At 49.6% G+C, this 24,964-nt stretch overlaps 1 protein-coding gene across 1 annotated transcript in view; it reads left to right on the top strand.

Annotated features, from left to right (window-relative positions):
- Positions 1–9,341: 9,341 nt before the first annotated feature.
- Lhx4 (LIM homeobox 4) overlaps positions 9,342–24,964 on the top strand; it is a 28,369-nt gene continuing 12,746 nt past the window's right edge. The window contains exons 1-2 of the mRNA XM_075987332.1: positions 9,342–9,426; positions 11,205–11,376. Coding sequence (XP_075843447.1) covers positions 9,342–9,426; positions 11,205–11,376 — 257 coding nt within the window. The remainder of the gene's footprint in view (positions 9,427–11,204; positions 11,377–24,964) is intronic.

The raw sequence follows: 24,964 nt of genomic DNA, 5'->3' as shown, positions 1-24,964 counted from the left end.
ACCCAAGGGTAGAGAGACTCGTAGCTTACCGTGTGTGGTGGCACTAGGAGCGTTCTGTTGGCACTGAGGATTTGGAGATGGTTCGATTGCCCCCACCCCATTTACCTCTGCAATGATTTTCTGCCCCTTCTCCCTGCCTTTCTCCCGGCAATGCCCATAGTACAGATGTGTGCAGACAGGGCCCAACCTGGCTGGCTGGCTGGCTTTACGATCTTTCCTCTTGGTGATTCCCCTCCCCATTGTTAGGGAAGTCTTTGCAGGAATGTGGGATTGAGCTGGAATTCACAGCGCAGGGGTTTTCTTAGAGATGGTGTGCCAGCAGCTGCCAGGGTGGTGAGACCCAGCTCCTGTCCTCAGGATCGGCAACAGAACACAAGGTACCAGATGTAGGACAGAAGCTGCCCTGGCACTGGCTCCCACCATCGTCTGTGGCAGAAGAAATCAGCTGCAAATAGACACAGTATTTGTTTGTTTGTTTATTTTTGTTCTGTTTTTGGTAGTTTTCAGTTTCATAGTGGCCATCATCAAAATCGTACCTGTATCAACCATTTTGAGGTCGTTGGTGGTGATAGATAGCCAGGGTGGGTGGGCTTAATTGGCAAAACTGAAATTGATTCTCCCTTACAAAATATACTTGGAGTTAACTGTATTGGAGGCAGACTGGATGGTTATCCTGTGGGGTGAGGTGAGCCCTTATTTCTGCTGCTATTTTCCTAGATTTCTTTTGACCAGACTCCCCATTATCTTCTCTCTGTCAAGTGAGGTCTAGCCACAGATGTTTTACTGCAGTACCTCACCCCGGATGCCCTTAAATTATAATTTGCTTTAATTATAATGTTGGGGGGGGTAAAAGATTGGTTCTGGGGATAGACAAATAGAGCAAAACTTCACAGCCAAATTAATTGGAAGTTTCTTCTTATGAGAGAGAGGCTGCCAAACATATGGGCTATTGCTACAGAATATGACATCAGAAAAATAGTGTGTGAAGATTTAGCAATGATTAGATGGGAAAGGGGAATAGAAATAGGGATGTGTCTACAGCATTCCCAGACAGCTACGGGTTTGTTCAGTGTATTTTTCTGTTTTATTTACAGTTGCCAGAATATTTTATATCCCAGTGAAGGATACTAATTCCACAGCGGTCTATCTTCTGGAAGATAATCTTTTCTCTGCAAATACACATGACATTCCAGTTGTGTGCTGCTGGATTCATATGAAAATATTGCCAAAATAACAGCTTTAAAATGGTAACATTGAACTGACTCCCCAGAATCCTTTTGAATTCACTCTCTCATTAAAAGGGTGGCTGGGGTTTTGTTTTTTGTTATTGTTGTTTGGAGGTTTTGTTTTTTGTTGTTTTGTTTTTAACTGGCTAAGCAGAAACAAAACAAAAGAGATTTTTCAAAAAGACCTCAAACTGCCAGGTAAACAAATAAGATCTGTCGGGGAAAGAGCGCTGGAAAGAATAGAAGGGAACCAAGGAAAGGACACCATCGTGGGTCATTGCTGGCACCGAGACTGACTAGGTCTCTTCCAGTTGAGAAGACATTCCTTGAAACAAACCAGGGGGCAATGTAGGAACTAGTTAACAAGATGCTTGTAGATTAATATATTTCAAGCATGAAAACAGATATGTTCATCTAGAGAATATGATTACCTTAAACGAGGTGCCAAATTTTAAATTGGGATTTTTCCTCCCAGATTTTTGTGGCTTCTCCATTGTCTCTCACCACAAAATATTATGATGTTCAGTGCATCCTTTCCCTTTGTTTTTAAATAATTAATATCAGAATTCTGTCCTCTAGTAATGCTGGTTTTGAGATTATTTTAACTAGGTTATGAAAATCACTTATGATTTTATGACATTTTAGAAAGTTTTTTAGTGTCTCTTGAAAGCACACGAGAATAAATAAAAATATTAAAAAGTAACTATAAATTGCTCAATAAAAATGAACTAAATCTCTTCAGTAACAAAGAGTTGAGTCGGGGGGGAAAAAGTGGGGAATGCCACATGCATCTAGTTACAATTTGTCTCATATAACAGAAGCCTGGCCCTGAGGCTTCCTCATTGTAAGTTGCTGAATAAACCAGCCCTGGATTCTATAGCCACAATTATCAGACAACTTACAAGAGAGCATGTGATCAGAAAATTAGATTTTATTGCCATCAATAATGGCGACACCTTTGAATTGGAAAGTTTATTTTTGAGACAGTTGTCTAAGCAGGAAACTCTAATTTAATTTCAACATAATTTTATCTCTGATCTATGCCTAGAAGAGTTAGATGTTGCAGAACGCAGGGGTGAACTGGCCAAGTGTGCTATCACTTGGTATGTCCTGTCTTAGCTTGCGGGGATACTTTAGAGCTGGCCATTCCCAGAGTGAGCAAATGAGCTTCTACATTGTATTTTCTCAAGCTCAGAATTAAAGAACAAAACAAACCCAAACCAAAACAAAACAAAAACCCAAAACAAAAAAAAAAAAAAACAAGAAATGGCTCTCTGCTTTGCTCTTAAACATCTCTGCCCATTGTTTTCTCCTCTTTACATGTAAGGCAGGAGTGAATTTTTTCAAAAAGAGTATGCACAATTCAGTTGTGTATGAATGTGTGCCCGTTTAAAAAAAGTTAGTAAAGAAACTTAAATAAACAAATTGAAGTTTTTGAAACTTGCATCAACCAACTTCTTATTCCCGTGGAATTACCTATACAAGAGTTTGAGGAGAAAAGTCTTAGAGAGAGGTGGTCTTGGTGTTATCAGTGAAATCCATGGCCTTCAGTCAGCCCCAGAAACTGTCCTGGAGACACAGAAGGTCCTACCCTGGTTCAGTTCCCAAGTATGTGCCTGCCCTTAGGGAAGACCCGTATTCTCAGACCTTCTGATGTCTGGAAATAGATGAATGACCACGAGAGACTAGACTCACAGCACTGCTTGATATCCCAAGATGACCAAACTGAGTGAGAGCAGCATTGTGAGGTCTACAAACAGGGAAGGGGGGAGAAGCATCTTCCACACAGCCCTGTCTTGGAAGCAGCCAGGAGGAATCCCATTCTGGGCATCAGACTGCCAAGCCCAATGCTGAGGAACTGGACTCTGCCCATGCACAAGGCAGTTAAAGCAATGCCCCATAAAGACTGCAAGTCCAGATTTCACAAATGTTAATCTGGCTCCGGAGCATGGTCAGTTGGGCATTATCCCCATCAGTACAAACTAACCTGCTTTAAATACATCAGAGCCCCGCATCAGCATTGTGATTCCACCGGGAAGATCTGAAACTGATTCATTTCCCCAGAAAGGTGCCCTTTCCTAAGTACATTTTAGAAGGCATTGCTGGGTGTGTTGTAGTCTCCTTAGTGATTTCCCCTCTCTACCCTGTTGACCTTCTGTGACCAAAGAGATAGAAAACACCGTTTTTTTTCAAAGAATGAAAATCGATCCAGTGAACACATACCCTCTGAAATGTTTCCTGGTGGCCTCTGATTCCTTGAGAGAAGCTTCTTGGAAGTGGAAAGAACCAGAGGTAGGGATGAAAATGGGCAGTGCTCTTTAGATATCACAAGACGGGATGGATGACGTGATCTGCCATAGACCACACTAGATCTTTTCAGGTCTCTTTCGCTTGCCAGCTTCCTGAAACTCCTGATGGAGAAATTGGACCCTTAAAAGTGCAACTTACTTTCTGTTGGACCAATCTGAAAACTAAGCCTGGCCTGGCCCTCCTTCAGGAGCTTTGAGTCTTCTAGACTCTTGATGAATCGATTGAATGACATATCTTAGGGTTCCAGGGAAGGTTCTATGGTCCCTAAGAACTATGCTGGAAGCGTCACGCGTTCACTAGAGCCTCTCCGGTTCTCATCTGTCTACACAATGGAAAGTGAGTGCATCCCTGTTTTCACCATTCACACGAGGGTGGGCAAATCTGCCCTCCTTCTAAGGAGGAGCCTGCTAGATATCTCTGTCCCCAAAGAGATGAAAGTCTTGCAATTGCATTGTTTTCCATCCTCCGGGACAACATTTCGAAAGGTGACATCTGGATGTTTCCAAAGTCAGGTCGTGGAGGAGGAGAGTTCTGAGTGAGCATGAAGCAAGGGAGAGAGAAAGGTGTATGGGGGAAATGGTGACATGCAAAGTCATTCTTTTCTTGACAGTACCTGAGGTTGAACTCAGAAGCTCATACACGCTAGACAAAAGCTCTGCGACTCTGAGAATCAGCCCCAGTCCTGAAGCCATCTTGATGGCTCACCTTGTTGGTGACTGGCTATGAGGCTGTGGAGGAGGGAACCAACTATTGGGCAATGGTAGAGCTGGCTGTTCTGTGCTCATTGGCACGTGGGATCATGTGATTACAACCTGGCAATAACAGACAGGTACCATATTATCACTCCCATTTAATGCAGAAGGGAGCTGAAGCTCAGAGAAGTTCAGTTATTTGCTCATTCCTGGGACCTGCATATAGGTCTGGCTCCAGTCTCTAAGCAAGAGGGCAGACCGAGGGATGTGGAGGTCCAAACTTGACGCAGCATTAAATGCTTTTAAAATCAAAACAAAACTCAGGAGTTTTGACCCTCCCCCCTCAGAGCTTCCTGTGTCATTCCTGCACACTCTCCCAGCCAGCCCTGCTGGACAGCGCCCTCGGTCCAGTAGTGGCTTTCTTCCACCAAACTTGTCTTCAGGCTTGGCTTTTTACCAAAATGACAAAGCCTTGACCTGTGTATAGGTGCATAATTGTGTGCATTGCTGCACATGTGTGCACATTTGTGCAAAACAGGTGGCCTGTTTGCGCCCATGTGCACACCTGTGTGTGTGTGTGTGTGTGTGTGTGTGTGTGTGTGTTACCTTTGGCCAGTGGTTCATCTATATCCTAGTCATTCTGCAAAACATCAGTTTTGAGACTCTGTCTCTGCCTTCATTTCTCCTCTATAAAATGACAGAATCCAGCCAGATAAGGCTGTTGTCACAGGATGTGCCTTTGTTTATCTGTGATTGGGTTTCTCTGTGTGTGTTGTGACAATGAGCATGGTGTGGCTGCCTGGGAGGAGGCCTGCATGGGCGATTACGGTGCCTGTGTGTACATGCAGCTGGACCTAAGTCCATGCCTGAGCCATGTCAGTCTGCAGGTCACGGGATGCTCTGCTGTGTGGTTCAGCATCACTGTTTCCTTCTTTGGCTCTCCCAGAGTTTCTGCTGTCTTTCTAAACCCGAGTTTGCTGTCTGCAGAGACCATCACTATAGGACACTTACTGTGCAGTTAGGATTAAAACTCCCACTTCAAATGAAACGACTTCTCTTACTGGGAGTTGAATTTACAGATAGAAACCTGTCTTTTGTGATTCTAGGACTCTTCTTAATTCCAGTTTCCAAAGGAGGACTTTGTGATGTTACTAAAACTAGCCAGAAGTTGCTCTTACTAGAGAGCTGGAAAGTCTCATGCCTCTAAAATGGTGTGTGTAGCTCTGTCTTGGTGGGAAGGTTCCATGACCTCTGTCTTGGTTAGGCTCTTCAAATCATAAACATACAATAATAATAACAATAATAATTTAATATACCAAAAAGACATTGTAGCTGTTTGAAATTTTTCAATGGGGTTGTGTAGCCTAGAATATGGGTCTGAGTCCCCAGATGAGCACCTACTGAAGAGGGGGGATGGGTCTGAACTTGACAGGTTCCATCAAGAAGCCAGCGCCTCCAGCTGAGGAGATTTTCATGGACAGGGTCTTTCTGCCTCCCAGCCCTCCCATGGGCATTAGGCATCCATCCTATGATGACACAAATCCTAAATTCGTGTCTCAAATATTTGCATTTGCTAGGTAGCACAAGAGTCCACTTCCTGTCTAGAAATGTAAGGCTGAGAGTGGTGGGGTCAGTCTTCAGCACTGGCCCCCGGGTTAGCCTGCCTTAAAGAGTTCAGCCAGGCTTAGACTCACTTCTCACCCCACCGCCCATAGGCTCTGGGCACACTGCTGACCCTGCCGACACTTCTTCCTCCCTGCTTAGCTGTGTAAACGTGGAGTTAAGTCCTGAGACCTGCTACAGTGCACCACAGGCCATCCCTACTTGGGTTTACTCTTCCTACTCTTGCGCGCCCTGGGTCTTTCCAACTGCCCCTCAGTTATCTTTAAAGTCTCCCCTTCTCTGTCATGTCTCTCAGCTGGAATACAATCTGGAGAGGTTCTTGAACATAAAATGTGCCCTTAATCTCTACCTTAGGTTTGTGCCAAAGTCAAGGTCTAGTTTGGTTCCAGTGCCTCCCATGGCCACCCCTAGTTGGGTGTCCCCGCTTGACCAGCTGTGAGGTCTCCTGGCTGAAAACCGGCTATCCCGTCAGCCTTGGGTGCTCCAGGCTGAGCTCTGCCTGCGCTCCCGCTCCGGCGCGGCCCCTGCATACATTAGCCCTAATGTAGTCGCTCTCGAATACCCATCATATTAAGTCTCCCGCTAGGTACCTTGCTCGAAATAAATTTTATGGCCATACATCCTCGCCCTCATCACATGCATTGGTAGGTTGGAGGAGAAATACAGTCGTATCCTTCCTTAGAGAACAGACCAAACAATTGGGTAGGATTAGCCGGTGGCCTGGGAAGCCAAGAGAGAGCCGGCTCAGAATCCAGCGCTCAGAATCCAGCCGCTAGCTTGCTCAGTTCCACAAAGAAGTCCTCGGTGAGGCAGTGAGGCGTCATGACCTAGGCTTACTCTGCTGAGTGGGACGCATGCCCAGCGGTGGCAGGTGGCTGGTGCAGCGGGACACTGCAGTCAAGTGGCCACTGCTCTGTGACCCGCCCGCAGGGTCCTCGTTCAGTTTCCGCAGGCTCTGCACCTTTTGTCCTTGATTCGCTTGTTCTGGAAGGCTTCTGAGTTGTCTGCCTCCCCCTGCCAGATATGCAACAGCAGCCATTCCTGCTAACCGTCAACCCAACCCTTCCACTTCAGGACAGAAGCCGCCACTGTCCCTTGCTGGAGGCTTGGCTTGACCGGGCTATTGGACACAGGGCTTTGCCTCCTGCAATCTCTCCCAGCCTGCACTTTTCCCAAGCCTTCCCCAGACCCCCACCCTCACCCCGCCTCTTGAGGGGTGGGGTGCACTCCCAGAGAGAGACTACAGGAGTGGCTGGATGAATACTTTGAGGCAGGCAGCTATGCCTCAAGCTTTTCGGGGTTGCCCCCACGATGGTCATTCCTTGCATCTGCACTGGAGGGTAGTGAGTTATGTGGGAGAAATGCTCACGGCCTGGAAAAATGAAGTCCACAGACACACGGCAGGACACGCCTTAGTGTGCTTATCTTTCTTGTAACCACAGAGAACCCCCATGGAGATTGGTTGTGCGCCCTGCCCTCTCCTGACAGTAATCCTGCAGGGGGCGGGGCAGGACTGGCCTCATCACCCCAGTTTTCCAAGTAAGGAGCTGAGGCAGAGTGGTCATTTATCCAGGGTAAAAAGGCTAGGGTTCAAACTCAGGCAGTCTGGTTCTAGAATCCACGCGTTATCCCCGTGTCCTTCCCTTCACTCTTGTTAAGTCACTACCATGGGCAATTAGAACTCTTCCAGAAGTACATACCAGTTAAAAATGCCTTTCTCACAGAGGAAAACTAATTTTGTTTGAGACAAGGTCTTGCCCTATAGCCTAATTTCTCAAGCTCTCATTCCTGCTTCAGCTTCCTAAGTGCTGGGCTAACAGGTGTGTGTCACCCTCCTGAAATATCAGTGAAGCAGAAAGAAAAGAGAAATCCTATAATGCAAACTGGGACAATTAGCAAGTGTCCGCCTGCATGTCCCTCCTTTGTGCTTCTGGTATTTGAGAAAGGAGTCAAGGAGTAAGGCAGAGCCTAGCAGATCTGATTGTCACTGAAGGCTGGCGCTCCTCCGGCTCCTCCGAAAGGGACAGCTAAGATTGGAGTTTACTGGATAAAAGGCGGCCCCTTGGCTGTTACAGGACTACTGATGAGGTTTAGCAAATACCCCAAGTTCAAGTAAGTGTCTTGATAGTCGGGAAAACTTTCTCTGAACATGGATGTTTGCAAGAGATTCTTTTAGCATACGTTAATTGTACATAATAATCATAATAATGAGTTTCATTGTGAGCTTTTGATACATGTATATAATATATTTTGATCACATTTGCTTGCCCCATATCTCTCTAGTTCCCTGACACCACATTCACTCTCTTTTGCCAAATAGTCAGCTGCCTGCCTTCCTTCCTTCCTTTCTTCCTTCCTTCCTTCCTTCCTTCCTTCCTTCCTTCCTTCCTCCCTCCCTCCCTCCCTCCCTCCCTCCTTTCTTCCTTCCTCCCTACCTCCCTTTCTGCCTGCCTTCCTGCTTTCCTGCCTTCCTTCTTTCTTTTCTTTCTTTCCTTCTAACAAGATCTCATGTAATCCAGACTAGCCTCAAATGTTCTATGTAACTCAGGCTATCTTTGACTCCGATCCTCCTGCCTCTACTTCCCAACTGCTGGAATTACAGGCACACCTAGTCCCCTTCTACTTTCAGATGTATTTTATTACTAATTATTAATTGTATTAATTAATTACTATAGCAATTGTTAAATTAATGCAATAATAGCTATAATTTCAATATAATTTCTGTATTAATATAATTAATAATTAATTAAAATTAATTATTCATTACTAATTGTATTGTATTGTATGAGTATTCTGTCTGAATGCATGTCTGTGCGCTATGTCCCTGGCTGGTACCTACAGATGTCAGAAGAGGGTATTAGATCTTCTGAAACTGGAGTTAAGGATGGTTGTGAGACACGTGGGCTAGGGACGGAACGCTGGTACTATGTGAGCTCTTAACTGCTGAGCCATTGCTCCAGCTCCATCTTTTCAAAAATTTATTTAGAATCTGCTCAGTTCTAATTGCATTATTTATGACTGAATAAAAACTCCATTGTGTAAATATACGCACCCCTTTTTGAGACAGTGTCTCCCTATGCTGCTATACCTAGTCTGGAACATGTAGCTCAGGCTGGCCTCAAACTCAGAGACCTGTCTTGTCTCTTGGGAGGTGGGATTTAAGGCATGCACCACCACACTCAGCTCCGTCTTCTTTTATCTTTTAGATTCATATTTATTTATTTATTTGTACACTACATGTGTACAGGTGTCCACAGCGGCCGGAAGAGAGTATTAGATCCCCTGAAACTGGAGTTATGGGCAGCTTGAGAGCCTCCTGATATATAGGTACTGGGAACCAAACTTGGATCCTCTGAAAAACCAGGAAGTGCTCTTAACTGTTTAAGAAATCTCTTTAGCCCCATACCCTAATTTCTTTATCCATTTACCTGTTGATGGACACCTAGGCCTATCCCACGACTCAGCTATGGTGGACGGTGCTGTGGTAACCATGGCTATGCAGGAGGTGTCTCCATTGCGTGCCATTGGAGCTTCCTTAGGATATCTACTTAGGAATGGCACCGCGGGCACGTCGGGTCTGTTCTTAGGGACAGCCCCAGTGTTTTCCACGGTGGCTGCAGTATTTATATTCCCATCAACAGTGTAGAGGGCTCTCTCCCCACACACGTCCTTCCTGGTGTTTGTTGTTTGCATTCTCCATGGCAGCCTTTCCGCTGAGAGTGAGGGGAATTCTCAGTGGTTATCAAGATTTTGATATGTTGTTTTTTCTCAATGCCTTCCCGTGCTAACATTTAAAATTTGTATGCCTCTCTTGGACATGGCATGAGTAGAGAAACATGAGGATTCTCGAGCCATTTGGGTTTGGTGTAGCATGGAGGGAACACAGGAGCCAGTTCAAGGGAGTGTGGGTAGTGAGGGTTGGAACAGTTGCTGACTAGTAGATAACCTTGGGAAGCTGTCCTCTAGTGCCAGGTACCTGCTAATGGGTGGGGGAGAAACACTACTTCTGCCCCTGAGGCTCCCTCTTTCCAATGGGGGTAATTATGTGCAGACAATTAGCAAAAATTAATTGTAGCAGATAAGGGAAACTCATGCTTGTGAACCCTATGATTGCTTATCCAGAGGAGGCTAGGGGAGGGTCAATGCTAGGACCCTGATGCTTAGTCTTACTATCTGTTACCTCCCGTGTGTGTGTGTGTGTGTGTGTGTGTGTGTGTGTGTGTGTGTGAGCATAGGGAAAAATAACTGGAGACACTAGCACATCCAGCTGTTCATCCAGCTGTAGAAGCCTGATCATTTTATAGACTTTGAAGTAGTGGTCCAGGCTACTGGCCCAGGAAAAGGATGGGGAGGCGATTAGAGATCAGTTCAGGCAACAGAACCTACTTTGGCCATTGTAGCGGAGAGTGGTCCATTACCAGGTGCGGAGTGACTTTCAGCTTGGAGGAGCCAGCTCACTGCCTCTAGGGCTAATGCCCACCCTCAGAACCTCGTTGCCTTTGCCATGATTGTGGAGGGCATCCCAACCACAGCTCCTCCTTCCCTCTACTAAGACCCACACCAATATGATGCAGGTCTGTTTCTCAGCCATCATCCTTTTGACTCAGCTCTGAATTTAAGTTTCTTTCAGTACCTCTGGTGAACTCCCATCAACCAAAAACACAAGCTGGGGGGTGGGGATGTGGCTGAGTGGCAGAGGACTTGCCTAGTATGTGTGAGGCCCTGGACTCCACCCCTGGCTTAGAACCCAAGCTGGAAAACCAGTCTGTGCCTTTCCTGCCTGAAGCATGGGAGGGGACATCACCAGGGGACACACAGTTAGAGCCAGTCATGGCGTCTTTTTCAGGTCATGAAGATACTGAGATTCCCTTGAACACCCTGAGGCCTGGACTGTGGTTTTACCCCACTCCTGATAGTGTTTGCCTTTTAGGCCAGATGGTCTCAGTCCCTGCCTACACATGCTTCGCTTTGGGCTGATGTTTTCAATACAGCTTCTGCCTCGTAGTGAAAATGTGGCAGCCTGGAGTCAGGTCCATGAGGACCGGGAAGGATCTGGCTGTGGAAGGCTCTCACTGTCTCTCTCTCTCTGTCTTTTCCTGGGGTCGGGTCCATGAGGACTGGGAAGGATCTGGCTGTAGAAGGCTCTCTCTCTCTCTCTCTCTCTCTCTCTCTCTCTCTCTCTCTCTCTCTCTCTTCTCCTGGGGTTGGGTCCATGAGGACCTGGAAGGATCTGGCTGTGGAAGGCTCTCACTGTCTCTCTCTCTCTGTCTTTTCCTGGGGTCGGGTCCATGAGGACTGGGAAGGATCTGGCTGTGGAAGGCTCTCACTGTTTCTCTCTCTCTTCTCTCCGTAGAGATCCCACAGTGTGCTGGCTGCAACCAGCACATCCTGGATAAGTTCATCCTGAAGGTCCTGGACAGACACTGGCACAGCTCCTGTCTCAAGTGTGCAGACTGCCAGATGCAGCTGGCCGACAGGTGCTTCTCCAGGGCCGGCAGCGTCTACTGCAAGGAGGACTTCTTCAAGTGAGTCACGGCCTACCTACTGCTCCTCAGCTCCTCTCTTGGCTGCTCTGCCTTCCCTCAGGCAGTGGGAGATTGGGAGATTGCAGGGTCTCGGCCCCTGAGAAGTTGGAGGAATCCTGTTGAAGCCCTTTGTTGAGGGCCCCTCTCAGCCCCATTGGCTATCTGGCCTCTCTGGGGATCCTCAGACTGGGGGTGTAGCAGAGGGCATGGGTCAGGTTTTGCATGAGGAACTGTGCTTTCTGTCTTAGTGAGTTGGGGCTCAGAGTTTGCTGGGGGACTCTCAATAGTAGGTGCTTTTAGTTGGTTCCCTACACCTGGAGGAGCTTTCCTGGGTGTTTCCTTGGCTACTTTCAGGCCTCAGAGGTGAGGGAAGATTGCTCTGAGGGATTCAAGCCAGGCTCCATGGGTCTTGTTATCTGGGACGGAAATATATAAGGAGGTGGGCTTACATGATAGTCAAGAGCCCAGTCCTGTCTGGGTTTGAAACTACTTACTGGCTGTGTTGTTTTAGTCAGTTAACTTTTACGTGCCTTGATGTGCTTATCCTTAAAATGGGGCTATAAATAGAACTCTCATTACATATTGGCTTTAAGTAGGACAATATGTGTAAAGTTCTTGGGAAGAAAGGTCACCCGACACTCTCAAAGCTCTTCTGGACTTTTCATTCTGGGACTGAATTCATCAGGAAAATCCCGCTGGACCTTTGGGTCAGGGAGAATATCCCAGAATTTATTTTCTGAACTGCTCAATTCCTTCCTAGGACCAATTCATGACCTAAGGCTGATGGTTTAGTCAACATGGACTACCTGACCAAAGGAAAACCATGTGTGTGGGGTATAGTGACATGTTAGTGACACTGAGCCTTGTCCTCACTCACACGAGCCTTGAGAGTCCATGAGAACAGAGAAGGGAGGCTCACCCAGTCCTGGGGGAGCATTTGGGACCCATGACCAGCCACCAGCCACGGAGGGGCAGTGCACAGCCCCCTGATCGTGTGTGTTTGGGCACAAGGAGGAGAAATACTGGGGAATTCTGAGTTTCTCTAGTTCCTTCCATGAAACATTACCTACCCTATCTCTTCCTTCCTTTTTTTGGTGGGGGGGGGTCACTGCTCCTCTTTTTTCCCATCTTCCTTTGGTTTTCTCCACCTCTGGCTCCTCTGCTACTACCCCTTCCTCTCACACTGTTGCTCAGTGGGTGACAAACTCTGTCTCTGTCTTGCTGCCTCAATGATGGCTTGGCCAGGCAATATGGCAGCCCTCATGGGGTGGGTTGCTTTGGTAGTGTGTGTGTGTGTGTGTGTGTGTGTAAGGAGGGCCAGAGGAGGATGGGGGAGAGGTGGCCTTTGTCTGTGATGAGGGCAACACCCTCCAGTTTGTCCCTGTACTTTGGGACAGTCTCCGAGAACTCCAGAGGTGAGGCAAAGTCTAAATTACCTTCTCAGACATGGAAAGAGAGGTAGGCCAGGCACTGAGAGGCCCCTGGGTTAGACAGGGACTCTGACTGGCCTAGCCTGGCAGGTTAGGGTAGCAGGCGTGGTATAGGCAGAGGCTACCAGAGCCATGGACTCGGCGGGGGGAGGGGGGTCGGTCCCCATCAGAAGTTTCCCTTAGCCCTTCAGTCCAGGACCCCAGCAGCCCCCACCTCCATGGCCTCCCCACACCTTGGTTCTCAGCCTTATAGAAGTGACTGCTAACTGGCCCTCGCCTGCTTCTTGAAGTCCACAAGCTTCTCTAGATCAGCTGCCTTGCCTCACAGCTCAGGCCCTGATCCCAGGTCACTCCTTCTCTAGGGTCCCTTCACCTACAGAACTGCCTGGTGGCACTTTGGCCCAGGTCTTCCTTCCAGTCCTCATTCACTGCTTCCTTGTGGTCCCCTTCCGGCTTCAGCACCTATTCCAGGCTGCTTCCTCCTCTGGGCAGGATGACTAGACTCTTTAAGGGTGACCCACCCCTCCATGGAAGCTCAGGGAACAGCTCCTGGTAGTGGGAGTCCTGGGGAGGCATCATACCCTCTCCCTTCCCCTTCTCTCACAGGGCTGACTCAGACAAGCTCCTTCCTCTTGAGCCTGTCTTATCTTCCTCATTGGCTGGGGACCTGTGTTATTCTTCCACAGAAACACCCAGCCCTTGCCCAAAGACTGTTGCTGGGTTGGAGAAACAAGTAGTAAATTCCACAATGGATTTACAAGGGCTTTGGTAAACAGATTTTTTTCCCCCCATATTTTGCTTGGTGTCTTGAGAAACACAGCCATAATTATTCCCTTTGTTCTGCAGGCCTGCGGAGCTGCATCAGGGTTGGTGGAGAGGGAGCTGGCCACAGGTTCAGTGCTGAAGCAGGCCATTAGCTCTGCGAGGGGTGCTGTGTGCAGGGAATGGAAGGCCAAGGCCATTAACCAGAGGGGAAGATTGACAACTTCCAAGTGTCCAGTGAGGAGACTTGCCCAATTCTGGGACTTAGGCTTTCTGGGCACAAACTGATGCTGTAGATCCTATCCCAGGGAAGGACCGGGAGGGAGCAGGCAGGCTGTCAGTCAGAACTTTACTCCCTATCCAAGGTACTTTAGAGTCGGCTGCCTGTTTGGAGGCTCAGGGACAACCTTCTCCTTATTACAGCTCAACAAATGTCACCTGCTTCCATGCAAGTAAGTGCTGCCAAGACAAACTTAGGGGTGTGGCAGGAACACTCCCTCTTGTCACACTTGGCTGTCAGGAATCACACCTCTGGGGACTCTGCAAAAGGAATCACAGTGAGCACTTGGCCGGTTGGGCTGCAGTGTGCTCGCCAGTGTGGAGTCTGGAAGACACTGGTCAGAGCCAGGGAAAATCCTTTCTCTGTGCTCTTTGAAGGAACAGAGGAAGTACACTGTAGTCTTCTCTGGCAGCTGCTGCATAACCTGCCCTGAGACAGGGATAGATAGGGCTCACCTGCTCTGCTGACCCTCACTGTGGTTCTGAGTTCCGGAGATAATCTGTTTGTCCACAGCGTGGAGCAAGGCAACTACTTTATTGCTGTGCATGGCCGCACTTGAGTTTGATGTGAAGTATGCCCTTGGAATGTGTACTCTCTCAGCAGCAAAGAGTGGGAACTGAGAGCCACATGGGCAGGACCTGGCTATCCTTCCACCAGGGAGCAATGTAAGACTGGTCACAGGCAGCAGGGGGCGATGCTGTTGTAAACCCAACACTTTTCTTATGGAGTAGTTGACTTCTGACCTGCTTAGTAACAGTTGAGGTTTTTTCTTTTGTTTTTGTTTTCTGGGTCTTTAGCTTCTCTTCTTCAAAGGAGATAAAAATCTTCAAGCCCAAGGGGAGAGGTACTAATACATAGGAATGAGGAGGTGTAATTTACTGAGTTGGTTGGGGGCTTAGGAGGGCCACCCTCCATGCAGAAGGCATCCTGAATCCTGTTGCGCTGCATTTGTTAAGCAGGTTCTTCCCAGAGCGTGTGTTCAACCGGTCTCCTTGTATTAGGGCCAGGGACTGAGGAAAGCAGGGGTTTGGGAGCCTTTCTGAGCCCAGTCTGGGAGCCCTGGGAGTTCCCCAACTGAAGCACAATGCATTCAAGGTGAATTCCCTGCTTTGGGAGCAGGGTTCCTGGGCTGGTGCCATCAAACAGATCCCTTAGCATCCCTGGGCTTTGCTGCTTTCTTAAGAAATGGCAGAATTCTGATGTCACTTGCTATAGAAGATCCACAGTGCATTGGGTCATCTTGCAAAACAGAGTTGTAGCAGCAGTTTGGTGACCCCAGATGGCGTTTGGTGGTATCTGTCCTATCTTTTACTAGCGACTTGTCAGCAAAAGAGCAAGCACCCAGCCTTTCTCTGGGTCAGAGCACACACTGGCCTCTCAAGTGGGGAGAAGGTAGTGGGTAACCAAGTCCACAAGACACTAGGGCTTTTGTGACTGTTTCTGGGTACCTGGCCCTGATGTGGAGGGTATGGCTGTTAGAGCCCCCTCTGTCAGGGCCAGGGATGCTCCCATCTCTTCTATTCTCCCTCCTTCAGCTTTGAGGGTATCTGGTAGAGGTGACCTGGAACTGTCTAGAGTGGTCCATGTCCGGGTAGGGTGGCAGAGTGGGGAGGGTGTTAGCAGCGTGTCAGGGGCTAAGCCACAGAGAAACCGGTCTGTTGATGGATGTGGTTTGAGAGAGCAAGAGTGGCTGTGGAGTGGGCAGCTGTGAGGTTCATACAGCGTCCAGGAAAACAAAGGGAAGACTTCAGGGTCGTCATGGGATGTGGGGAGCTTCAGGCTACCCTGGTCCACCAGGGGTCTGTCAGGGGCTGTGGGTGACAGACTCAGGCTTTCTAGGGTGCTGTGATGCTAGAAGACTCCTATCTGAAAGGTAGTGCTTTTGGGGGATACCTACCTGATCCTGAGGCCTTCACCCTGATAGGTAGCTAAGGGGTTCTCCCAAGGAGTGAAGGACACAGTTCCAGGGAGCTAGGTGGGTGAGCATTCCCTCTGCCTCGCCAGTCCCTCCCCCAGCCAGTCAATCTCCAGGTGGCTGTCAGCCAAGGGCAGGTAGGCAGCGTCCTTGGGGCTGTGTGATTTATCCCTGCGGTCCAGGACGCTGTGTTGCAGCATGCTGACAGTTTGGCTGCCACGGTGATTTTGCTGGCTGTGCACAGGTCTCCGCCGGTGTCCTCCACTTAGTCCCTCAGTGACCAGAGCCTCTCTGTTCCTTATCTGATTTGAAAGCAGAAGCCCATAGAATACAGGTTTGTCTTTAAGAAACGAGGTTGCCCTCTCCTTGGTGGGCTTCGTAGAAGAGGTAGGAGTTAGGTTTTAAGCCAGGATCAGTGTGAACTTGAAACATCAGACTTCATTGGGCCTCGCTTTACCATTTCTAAAGCGGGAATAAGAACATCAGTCAGACCTTCAGAGTCACTGTTAGGGCTGAGGAAGATGAAGCAAGCTCTAGCTAGTTCACATTACGAGCCGTTCTCATCAGGGTAGTGATGTCCATGCAGGAGTAGGAAAGGAAGAGAAAGGCTTGTTCTAGGGTCAGAGGCTGGGGTTTGAAGCTGTAAAAAGCCTGGGGCCAGACAGGGCTCTGGGCAGAAGCTGTCCAGTGATAGGTTGGGTCATGAGAGCAAGCATCCCGTTTTGATGTGGGAGTAGCCTGTTGCTGCAGGCTGAGAATATTCTGGGGCTTGTTGATGGTTGTAGATGCAGTCTGGGGCCAGGCTTTTGCATTTCTGATAACTATACACTTGCCAGGGGACGGACAGACAGACAGACAGACACACACACCGAGGGAGAGGATGGAGAGAGAGAGGGAGAGAGAGATCGGAAACTGAGGAACCTGCAGGCAGGATGGTCTCTTTGACATGTGGCTTTCCATAATTTCTGAATAGTTTATAGCCTAATTCCCTTGCTAAACAAATTAAACCTTTTAAGGTAACGATCAGATGGTCCTGATAGTGCCTGTGCGCATGGACATTTGTAAGACTTGAACACACTGGAGGGACCAAACCACAGCCATTTGTGACAGCCAGTAATCAAGACAGAAGCAATTACTTAGGCCAGCAGGTCCCCCTGGGGACCAGCAGCCATATATCAGGTGGTGATGAGCCCAGGATTATCTGTCCAACCAGCCAGAGCCCTGAGTTCAGCTGTGCCCTATGTCCACCCTCCAGAGTCCAGCCTCCCGACATCTGTGGAAATCACATCTCGGGATCTCCTGCCATGGGGGACTCTGTCTAACTAAGCAGTTGCAAATCAGTCTGGGGGCAGATGGCACTGGGCTGAGGAAACAAGGTCCCCAAGCATAGTGGATCTGGGTGACCCAGGAGTGGCCGCTGTGGGCAGCATTAGGGCCAGCAGCAGAACAAGCAAGCCATTTCATTCTCTGTGTCACTTGCATGCCTGGCTATTTGGGTGGCAAGTCCCAGCGGTCTATGTCCTTGTCCTCCCTGCCGCCCCTATCCTACAGGTTCCTGATACACACTTCTGCACTACCAATGCTCTCAGACATCCGCCCTTCCCCTGCACCTCCTTCAACCCATCCATCCCTTCCTGTCAGGCTCCTCTTTGATGCACTAACTCCCACCACCTCCTGAAGCTTCCAAGCTTGGCATTTCTGGTTCCACAGTCTGGCTCCTGTGCATCTCCTGCTGAATCTCTGGCCAAGGTCACCCCAGGGCTCTTAGAGTGGGAGTCCAATTTGTGACTCTGTTCTCCAGAGAACTTTCTATGCCTCTAGAATCCCACTCTGAGAGGGAGAAACAGAAGAGGGTTGGATTCTGCTAACACTGGGCAGAGAGAAAAAAAAAACAAACAAAAACCTACAACCCCGAGGGACCGGGTGGCACTCTGTCTTCAAGTTCCCTTTCCACTATCTGCCAATGTCTGCCAAACCACTGTAGTTTGGGACTCAGAGATCAGCAATCTCTAGTTGCAGGAGACAAGCTAAGCGTGTAAGGTCCATCGACTATCTGGGCACAGATACATGGGGCACCATGGTACTGGTCACAGCCTGGACTCTGGCCCAGAGTCAAATATCCAAGGTGAATCTTCTGCCTACAGTTGTTGGTAGCAGCTGAGCCAACCTCTTGGCAGAGGCTAACTAACACGAAGGGAAAAGATTCTTTGGGGAAGAGGAATGGGGCATGAAGCTTACTGTGGACCAAATAGCCCATTGTGCCAAGGCTCTTGCCATTGGTGAAAGGGGGATAACAATAATAAAATCTACCTACAAGGGCAGTCGGATACTTTAATGGGGTTATTCAAATGACATTTCTTGGTGCATATTATATGGGCAGTGGCCAGACACTGGATCTGACAACCATGGTGTGACCTTGGCCAGAGATTCAGCAGGAGGTGAAGCAAAGCCAGACTGCGGGACCAAGAATGCGGAGCTTGGACGTTTCAGGAGGCAGTGGGCGGGGGGAGGGACCTCAGATGGGGAAAGGATTGGCTTCTGAAAGCTTTTGGGGTACAGATCCTCTGTGCCCCATTGCTTCTTAGGAAGCGCTTCTTACTCCAGCAGGGCAAGAGAGTACATGTGGCCTTTGTAGGCCTTAGCTTTCTCCTTGCTGTGGTGACCCCGATACAAGCGACTTGGGGACAAGAGGGTTTATTTTGACTTGTGGTGTAAGAGTCCCTCATGGCAGGACAGTCATGGCAGGAGGAACAGGAGGCAGCTGCTTACATTGCATGCAGTCAGGAAGCACAGGGGATGGATGTTGGTGCTCAGCCCACTTCTTCGGTTTTATTCAGTCTGAGACTCCAGCAGCTAGAAGGTTGGGGCCTCCCTGCTCAATTAAAACTTTCCAAAAAGATTGTCCTAGCGATGCCCAGACATCCACTTGCGTGATGATTCCAAGTCCAGTGAAGGTGACAATGGAGATTGACCCAGGCACACCAATCTCTTCTCACTAGCTCAGCTGTGTGGTCTTGGACATTTCTGGTTATTACCCGTCTCTGGACTCCAGTTTCCTTCTCTGTTAACTGAGGGAGTTGGGTTAAGTTACTAGTTCTAAGGCTTCTCTGGTAACATTCATCTCAGAATAGCAATGCTGCATGCTCTTCATAGAAAATTAAAATATCACATTAATAGTTTAAATAATTGTCAGACACGGCAGCACATGCCTTTAATCCCAGCACTTGGAAGGCAGAGGGGCAGGCAGCTCTCTGTGAGTTCAAGGCCAGCCACAGTTACACAGTGAGTTGAGATTCTGTCTCAGAAAAACCAAACAATAATAATAAAACCCAAATAAAAAGCAGATTACTGACTAAGGAGATGGCTCAATGGATAAAGTACTTGGTGGGCAAGCATGGGGACCTGAGTTCAAATCCCTAGAACCCATGTAAAGCCAGGGGTAGCAGTGCATACCGGAATCCCAGCACACCTGTGGTGAGAACCCCTGGAAGAGCGCTGGCCGGCCTAGCATATGCAGCCACGAAGAGAAAAAGAGTCCGTAGCCCACATAAAGTGACAGGAAAGGACTAACATCCAAGACTGCCCTCCAGCCTCCACACACAGGTACAGCAAATGCATGACCACTCCCCTCAGACATGCACACACACATGTGCGTACAACACATCCACTGTAAACACACCTAAAAAAAACGAGATCATGGGGCAATCTTGGCACCGCGGGAATGTGACTGTGATCTAACGCTGTTAGAGGGGCTATGTCCCCATCCCAAGACTCTCCGGTACTCTGGTGTGAGCCTTTTCTGGAGGCGACCCCCTTTTAATGTGTGGAGCAGACTGCAGACTGACCAGATAGCAGGCGGAGCTTTGCGTGCCCATGACATGGCTGTGGCTTTAGAGTGGGTGGTGATATATGTTGGAAATATTGGTACATACAGTAACAGTAAATATCAGCAACTCACCTGTCAAGTGTGGTGATAGATAAAAGAAATACATGTAGGGAAGTGTCAGCCGAGAAGAAAATCTACAGCCCGTCGTAAATCAGCGCCGAGCAATTAAAGCATAAAATCAAGTTAGGCAGTATTTTGTTTCCTTGGGATGGTGCACCATGAGGAGGCAGCTCTGCTCCTTGGAGGCTGAACCAGGCCTGGCCTGGTGCCGGCCGCCTGCCTCCCAGCAGCCAAGAGCGAGGGAGGAGCCCTGAGGGAGGGCTCTAGGATTCAACCCCATCTCTGCGGTCCTCAGCTGTGAGGTGGAGGCACCTTGCCCCCTTCTCATCTGTAAATGGCCCTTGTGTGGCTATTTCACACGGTCTTGAAACCCAGGTCCTGCTGGGAAGGGGACACGTGTCCAGAGGTAGGAAGAGAACGGACCGCTGGATTTACCGACAGGAGGCCATCCATGAGTTGCCAAGTGCAGGCATGATTGAGCAGGCAGCACACTGACAGGCTGGCTTCAAGAGATGCCGTCCCAGGGGCACGGGAGTTGTCAACTCTAGACCTCTTCTGAGGAGTTGGCTAAAGGAATTTGGGAGCTCTGTAGAAGGTGGGGTGTGGAGTCTGCTCTCAAGGGAAGTGGAGACATGGGTGGTAGTTGGGGACCATGCGGGTCAAATATCAGAAAAAGTGTCATGTGTCCTGTGTGTGGAAGGGAAGGCCCAAGGAAACTGGTAAATGTGGAAGGCAGAGGGCACAGCTGTTTGGGGAATCCAATCAGGTACCCTGTGCCCACAGGGAGGGTGGGCTAGGAACAGTAGAAGCCCAGGTCATCTGTAGGGAGCCAGGACTGGAGAAATCTCATGGTACTGTGGGAGAATGGGTTGAGGTAACACATGGTTGGGGTAATACGTGTGTCTAGGGCTCCTCTTCGGAAGATCAGGAACTGGGCCTGTGTTGATTTCTGGGGTCCTCTTGGGGTATGATTAAAGGAAGTCTACGCAGTGAGGCAGTGTGTTTTTCCTCAGCTCTGCTCAGACCCCTGCACTTGGGGGAAAGGTGAAGGTAGAGAGAAGTCAGGAAAGTCAGAGGGCATGAGGGAAGGGTTAGTCAGATGGGTGTGGAGTCTTACTGAGGTCACAGGGCTGTGGCCTGAGAGGCAGAGGCAGGGACAATGAAGGCATTGTGTCCTGGAGTCAGTGCTAGAGTGCCCTCTTGAAAGAGTGCCTAGCGGACAGGGGTCTGGCATCCCACAGTGGGGTGACTGGGACAAGGTCTTGGGTAGACTATCAGAACCAGCAGCTGAGGACGGGTGAAGGCTGAGACCTTCAGGAGGAGATCAAGTGCTAAACAGGCAGAACAGGAGGTTTTGCGTGGTGACGTCACTAGAGGCCCTGGTCTAGATGCTGAGCCAAGAGCTGTAGTGACCAAGGGTTGAGTAGGAGGTGCTGGGCTGGCAGTGAGTGGGAAGAGAGTCCTGAGTGGAGGGTCTGGTTGTGAGGAACGGTGGCTCGTGGGTTCACAGGCTCTGCCACGCAGGATACACAGCAGGAGCTTGGTGAATGGGGGCGCTGACTGATGTCTGTGTGGATCTGGTCAGGTGACAGCATTTAAAACTGTCCAAGTGTGGGGTGTCTGTAGTGTAGGACTTTTGTGACCCTCGATCTAGAAGTTCTGAGTCTGCAGGGCTGCCCGCTGATGTCTCTCCGGATCCAGACACTGTGCCGAGTGCCCCAGCCAGGCCCATCAAGGTCAGAGGGGTAGACAGATGAGACAGGAACTCAGGTGAAGCACTAGGCAGAAGGCCTGGCTCTTCCTGGGGTCATTGGTAGCCCTGAGAGATGGCTCTGATGTCTTTGTCCCTTCCTTTGCCCCTGAGTTGTGTGATGGGTGAACACTCTTTGGGGTGAAGGCTACCACAGCAGCCCCTGGCTAATGGAAGCGTGAGGGTGGGGTGGGGATTGTACTGCGCAGGAGCTGCTGGGGACGTGGGAGGGGCATGAGGTCCTGCATTCAGGCTGGGCTTTGGTCAGGGGTACTGTGTTAGTCTTCTGTTGCTGTGACGAATACCAGAGAGAAGAAAATCTCGAGGGCGGAAAAGTCTGCTTTGGCTGGCTGTGTCATGATGTAGAAGGCACGGAGGAGCAGCTGGCGTTGTGTTGATCAGGAGTCAGAGAAGAGAGATGGAGCGATCACCCGCATTCCAGCCTTTCTCCTTTTATTCCACCCTGGACCCCAGCCAATAGGAGAGAGCCACCTACATTAGGGCAGGTTCTCCCCTCCCCGCCCCCATTTAGTTAGTCCTCTCTGGAAGCACCCTCACAGACACAGCCAGAGTGGGCTGCACTAATCTCCTAGGTGTCTCTCAATCAATCAGGTAGCCAAGCCAGATCAAGCCATCCCAGACACCAAGTCTGTGTCTGCTGCCTTTGCTGCCAGCTGTGTGCAACCTGTGTGGCTTTGGAAGTGCTGAGTTCAAATCCTCATTCTCTCCTTCGCTGTTGGTGTGAGCGGGAGCCGGCATGCTACCTCTCTTGTGCCTCAGTTTCCTATTTGTTACAAGGCATCACAATACCCACTTTTCAGCTTGGCCGCTCTGGAGCCGTCTGTGAGATGAAGGTGATGCCAATGACAGCGGATGATAAGTTTCACGTTTCGTGTTTCACCGTGGAACGCTATGTCCTCGCTAGGAAAGCTTTTGACGGGAACCGTTCTGCTCTTGGGAGCCGCTCCTCCCTGGCTACTTGGGCACCTTTCAGGAGTTCATTCATTCATTCGCCCGTCCATTCATCTGGTCTGCAGGTCTTGTTGCTCCCCTGCTACGCGCTGGGCGAGGATAAGGACAAACAGGTGGGGAGCCATCAGCACGTCCTTCCCTTGCATTCACTTATCTCTGGGGCACTGTTTCAGCCTAGGGTCTTGGGAACGGTAGGCACGCTCTCTGTCCCCAAGTGAAGCAGATTCTGTGCTCACTTTGGATGAGCTCTAGCTGCTGTCTTTGGGAAAGTGGCCGTCCTAGGAGGCTTAGTTGGGCACAGCTGGCAGGAAGGGTCTTATAGAGAGTGAGGCCAGGGTGCAGGATTTGTGGAGTGGGCAGTGCCTACACACAGTAGAGACTTGACCACAATGAGGAGGTGCTGCCTGGAGAGTCCCCCAGAAGCCATGCTCCCTAGCTAGTGTCCACCTCCTCCTTCACCCCAGCATCCTTCAAAACTGGCCAGACTACTGTTCAGCCAGTGTAGCAGCTGTGCTTGCAGCGATTTAAAACATGGCCGTGTGTTGTATTATGGCTGACGTGACGTGACGAGAGTGGTGTCACCTACCACGGTTTCCTCACCTGTGACTTTGGCTGGTCTGAGACTGCACACTCAAGACCATTGTCTTCATCGCACACAACCTACCCCACCCTAGGGCACTTATTCTGGGGCCACTGGCTGTGACTGGAACGCTCCTTGGGGCTAGGACAGGCCAGGAGAGCTCCAGGACCCAGGCAGCGCACAAAGTGCCCCTGGCAAGGATCCTGTTGGCCGTACTTCAGGAGAAAAAGGTAGCCAGGGGCAGCTTCCACTTACCACTGGTATAAATCCCACAATCAGGAAAATTGCTCCAATGGCTGGAAAAAAAAACGCTAGTGGGCAAGTCCATTTATTTTTCATTTTCCTTGTGCACTTGCACCCTCGGGCATGAATCACTGTCGGGATGAGATTAAATTTATCCCGCGTTATCTTTCACGTCTCTTGCTCGCATCAGTTGGGCTTCTGGCTACTGAAAGCCTGTCTGTTCTTTAGAGGCCAGGGGAAGCGGCTTTCTCGTGGGAGAGGCTGCTATGTCCTTCTCTCTTGCTCTGCTCTGGGGTCTCCCCTCAGCCCTCTTCTCCTGGGAAGGCTTGGCCTTAGAGACATCTTCCCTGGAGAGGCTTCTGCTCCAGCATCTTCATCCGCAGGCATGGGTGCACTCTCCCATTCCTTCTGGAACTTCATGGAAGGGTTTGTGGCGAGCGTGGGGGGACATTGTTCATTAGCGGGGGTGGATGGGAAAAGCTTTCAACCTGTCTGCCTCCCTGCCTCACTCCCGTGCACACAGGGACACACAGGCATTTGCACACACAGGATATAACTGTCCTGCCTCTCCCTTTAAACCAGGAGCCGCTGCAGCTTCGCTGCTTGTGGAGGGAGCCTGGGCATCACCCACATTCTGGACGGTTGAGGCTGGTGCGGACCTGGCACTGTGCTCTCCACACTCAAGTCCAGCCCTCTGTGAACATTCTCTGATTTTGTTATTCAGCAAAGAGGAACTGCTCTTCTAGGTTCTGCAATTCTATGAAAATCTGACAAAAGCCCAGGTCCCTCTGAGGCAGGATGCTGACCATTTTGGGGGTGCTACATGTAAGGGGCTAGCTTTCTCTAAACTAAGAGGCAGACCTCTGTCCCTCGTACCCAGCCCTTTGCAGTCTCCCTACCACACTACTGGCCGTTGCAAAGCTACTCTTGATGTGGAGACCCCCCACTTCTCTCCAGGACACTATGTCCCTGGTGGGGTGCCGTGGAAGCCACAGCTGTCCATGCCTGTTGCGGGCCCGTGCAGCCCCCTCAGCAGGTATCCTTGCTGCATAAGAGACCCATCATTCTGCATTAATCTGGGATTCATCATGATAGCCATGACCATAATTAATTTATTTGGTATTAATGTGGATGAAATATGTACTGTCCTTTCAGGGGAAATCAGGCTGCCTATAAGCATTAGTTAAAAGGACCATTAAAATCAAACCTTCCCCTGATCCATTAGGCGAAGTCTCTCATCCTGAAGAAGATAAAGTTCTGCTGTGTGAAGTGTCATGAATAATTAGGTTGATTGCTGTTTTAAACTCTGCCCCAGCTTCCCATCCCCTCCTGCCTCCCTCCGTCTTTCCTTCCAGACCGGGAAGAATTACCTGTGGCCAACCGCCCCCTCAGCTGCCCAGCTCTAGTGTTTCCCTCTTGCTTCTGGGCCACTGCAATGGCCCCGTGGGCCTCTTAGCCTGGGATGGGGAGATGGGCTTCAAGACCATGTATCTATTTCTCCTCCCTTGCGAGCCCTCATAAAGGGCGCAGTGGTTGGCTTCCTCTTGCCTTGGGGCCAGTCCAGAAAGGGGTACAACAAAAAGCTGTTGAAAGCAGGTTTTGCCAAAGATCTGCAGATTCCTTACTGGAGATTATAGGAAGGGTTTGGCAGTGCGGCTTCCTGGGAGGTGACATCTCAGGCTGTGTGGTGAGCTTTGGGTTTTCCTGTGT

This window comes from Microtus pennsylvanicus, chromosome 10 (assembly GCF_037038515.1).
Source record: "Microtus pennsylvanicus isolate mMicPen1 chromosome 10, mMicPen1.hap1, whole genome shotgun sequence".
Classification (NCBI taxonomy): domain Eukaryota; kingdom Metazoa; phylum Chordata; class Mammalia; order Rodentia; family Cricetidae; genus Microtus; species Microtus pennsylvanicus.
The sequence above is the reverse complement of the archived record's forward strand: the minus strand, read 5'-3'. Positions and strand labels throughout refer to the sequence as shown.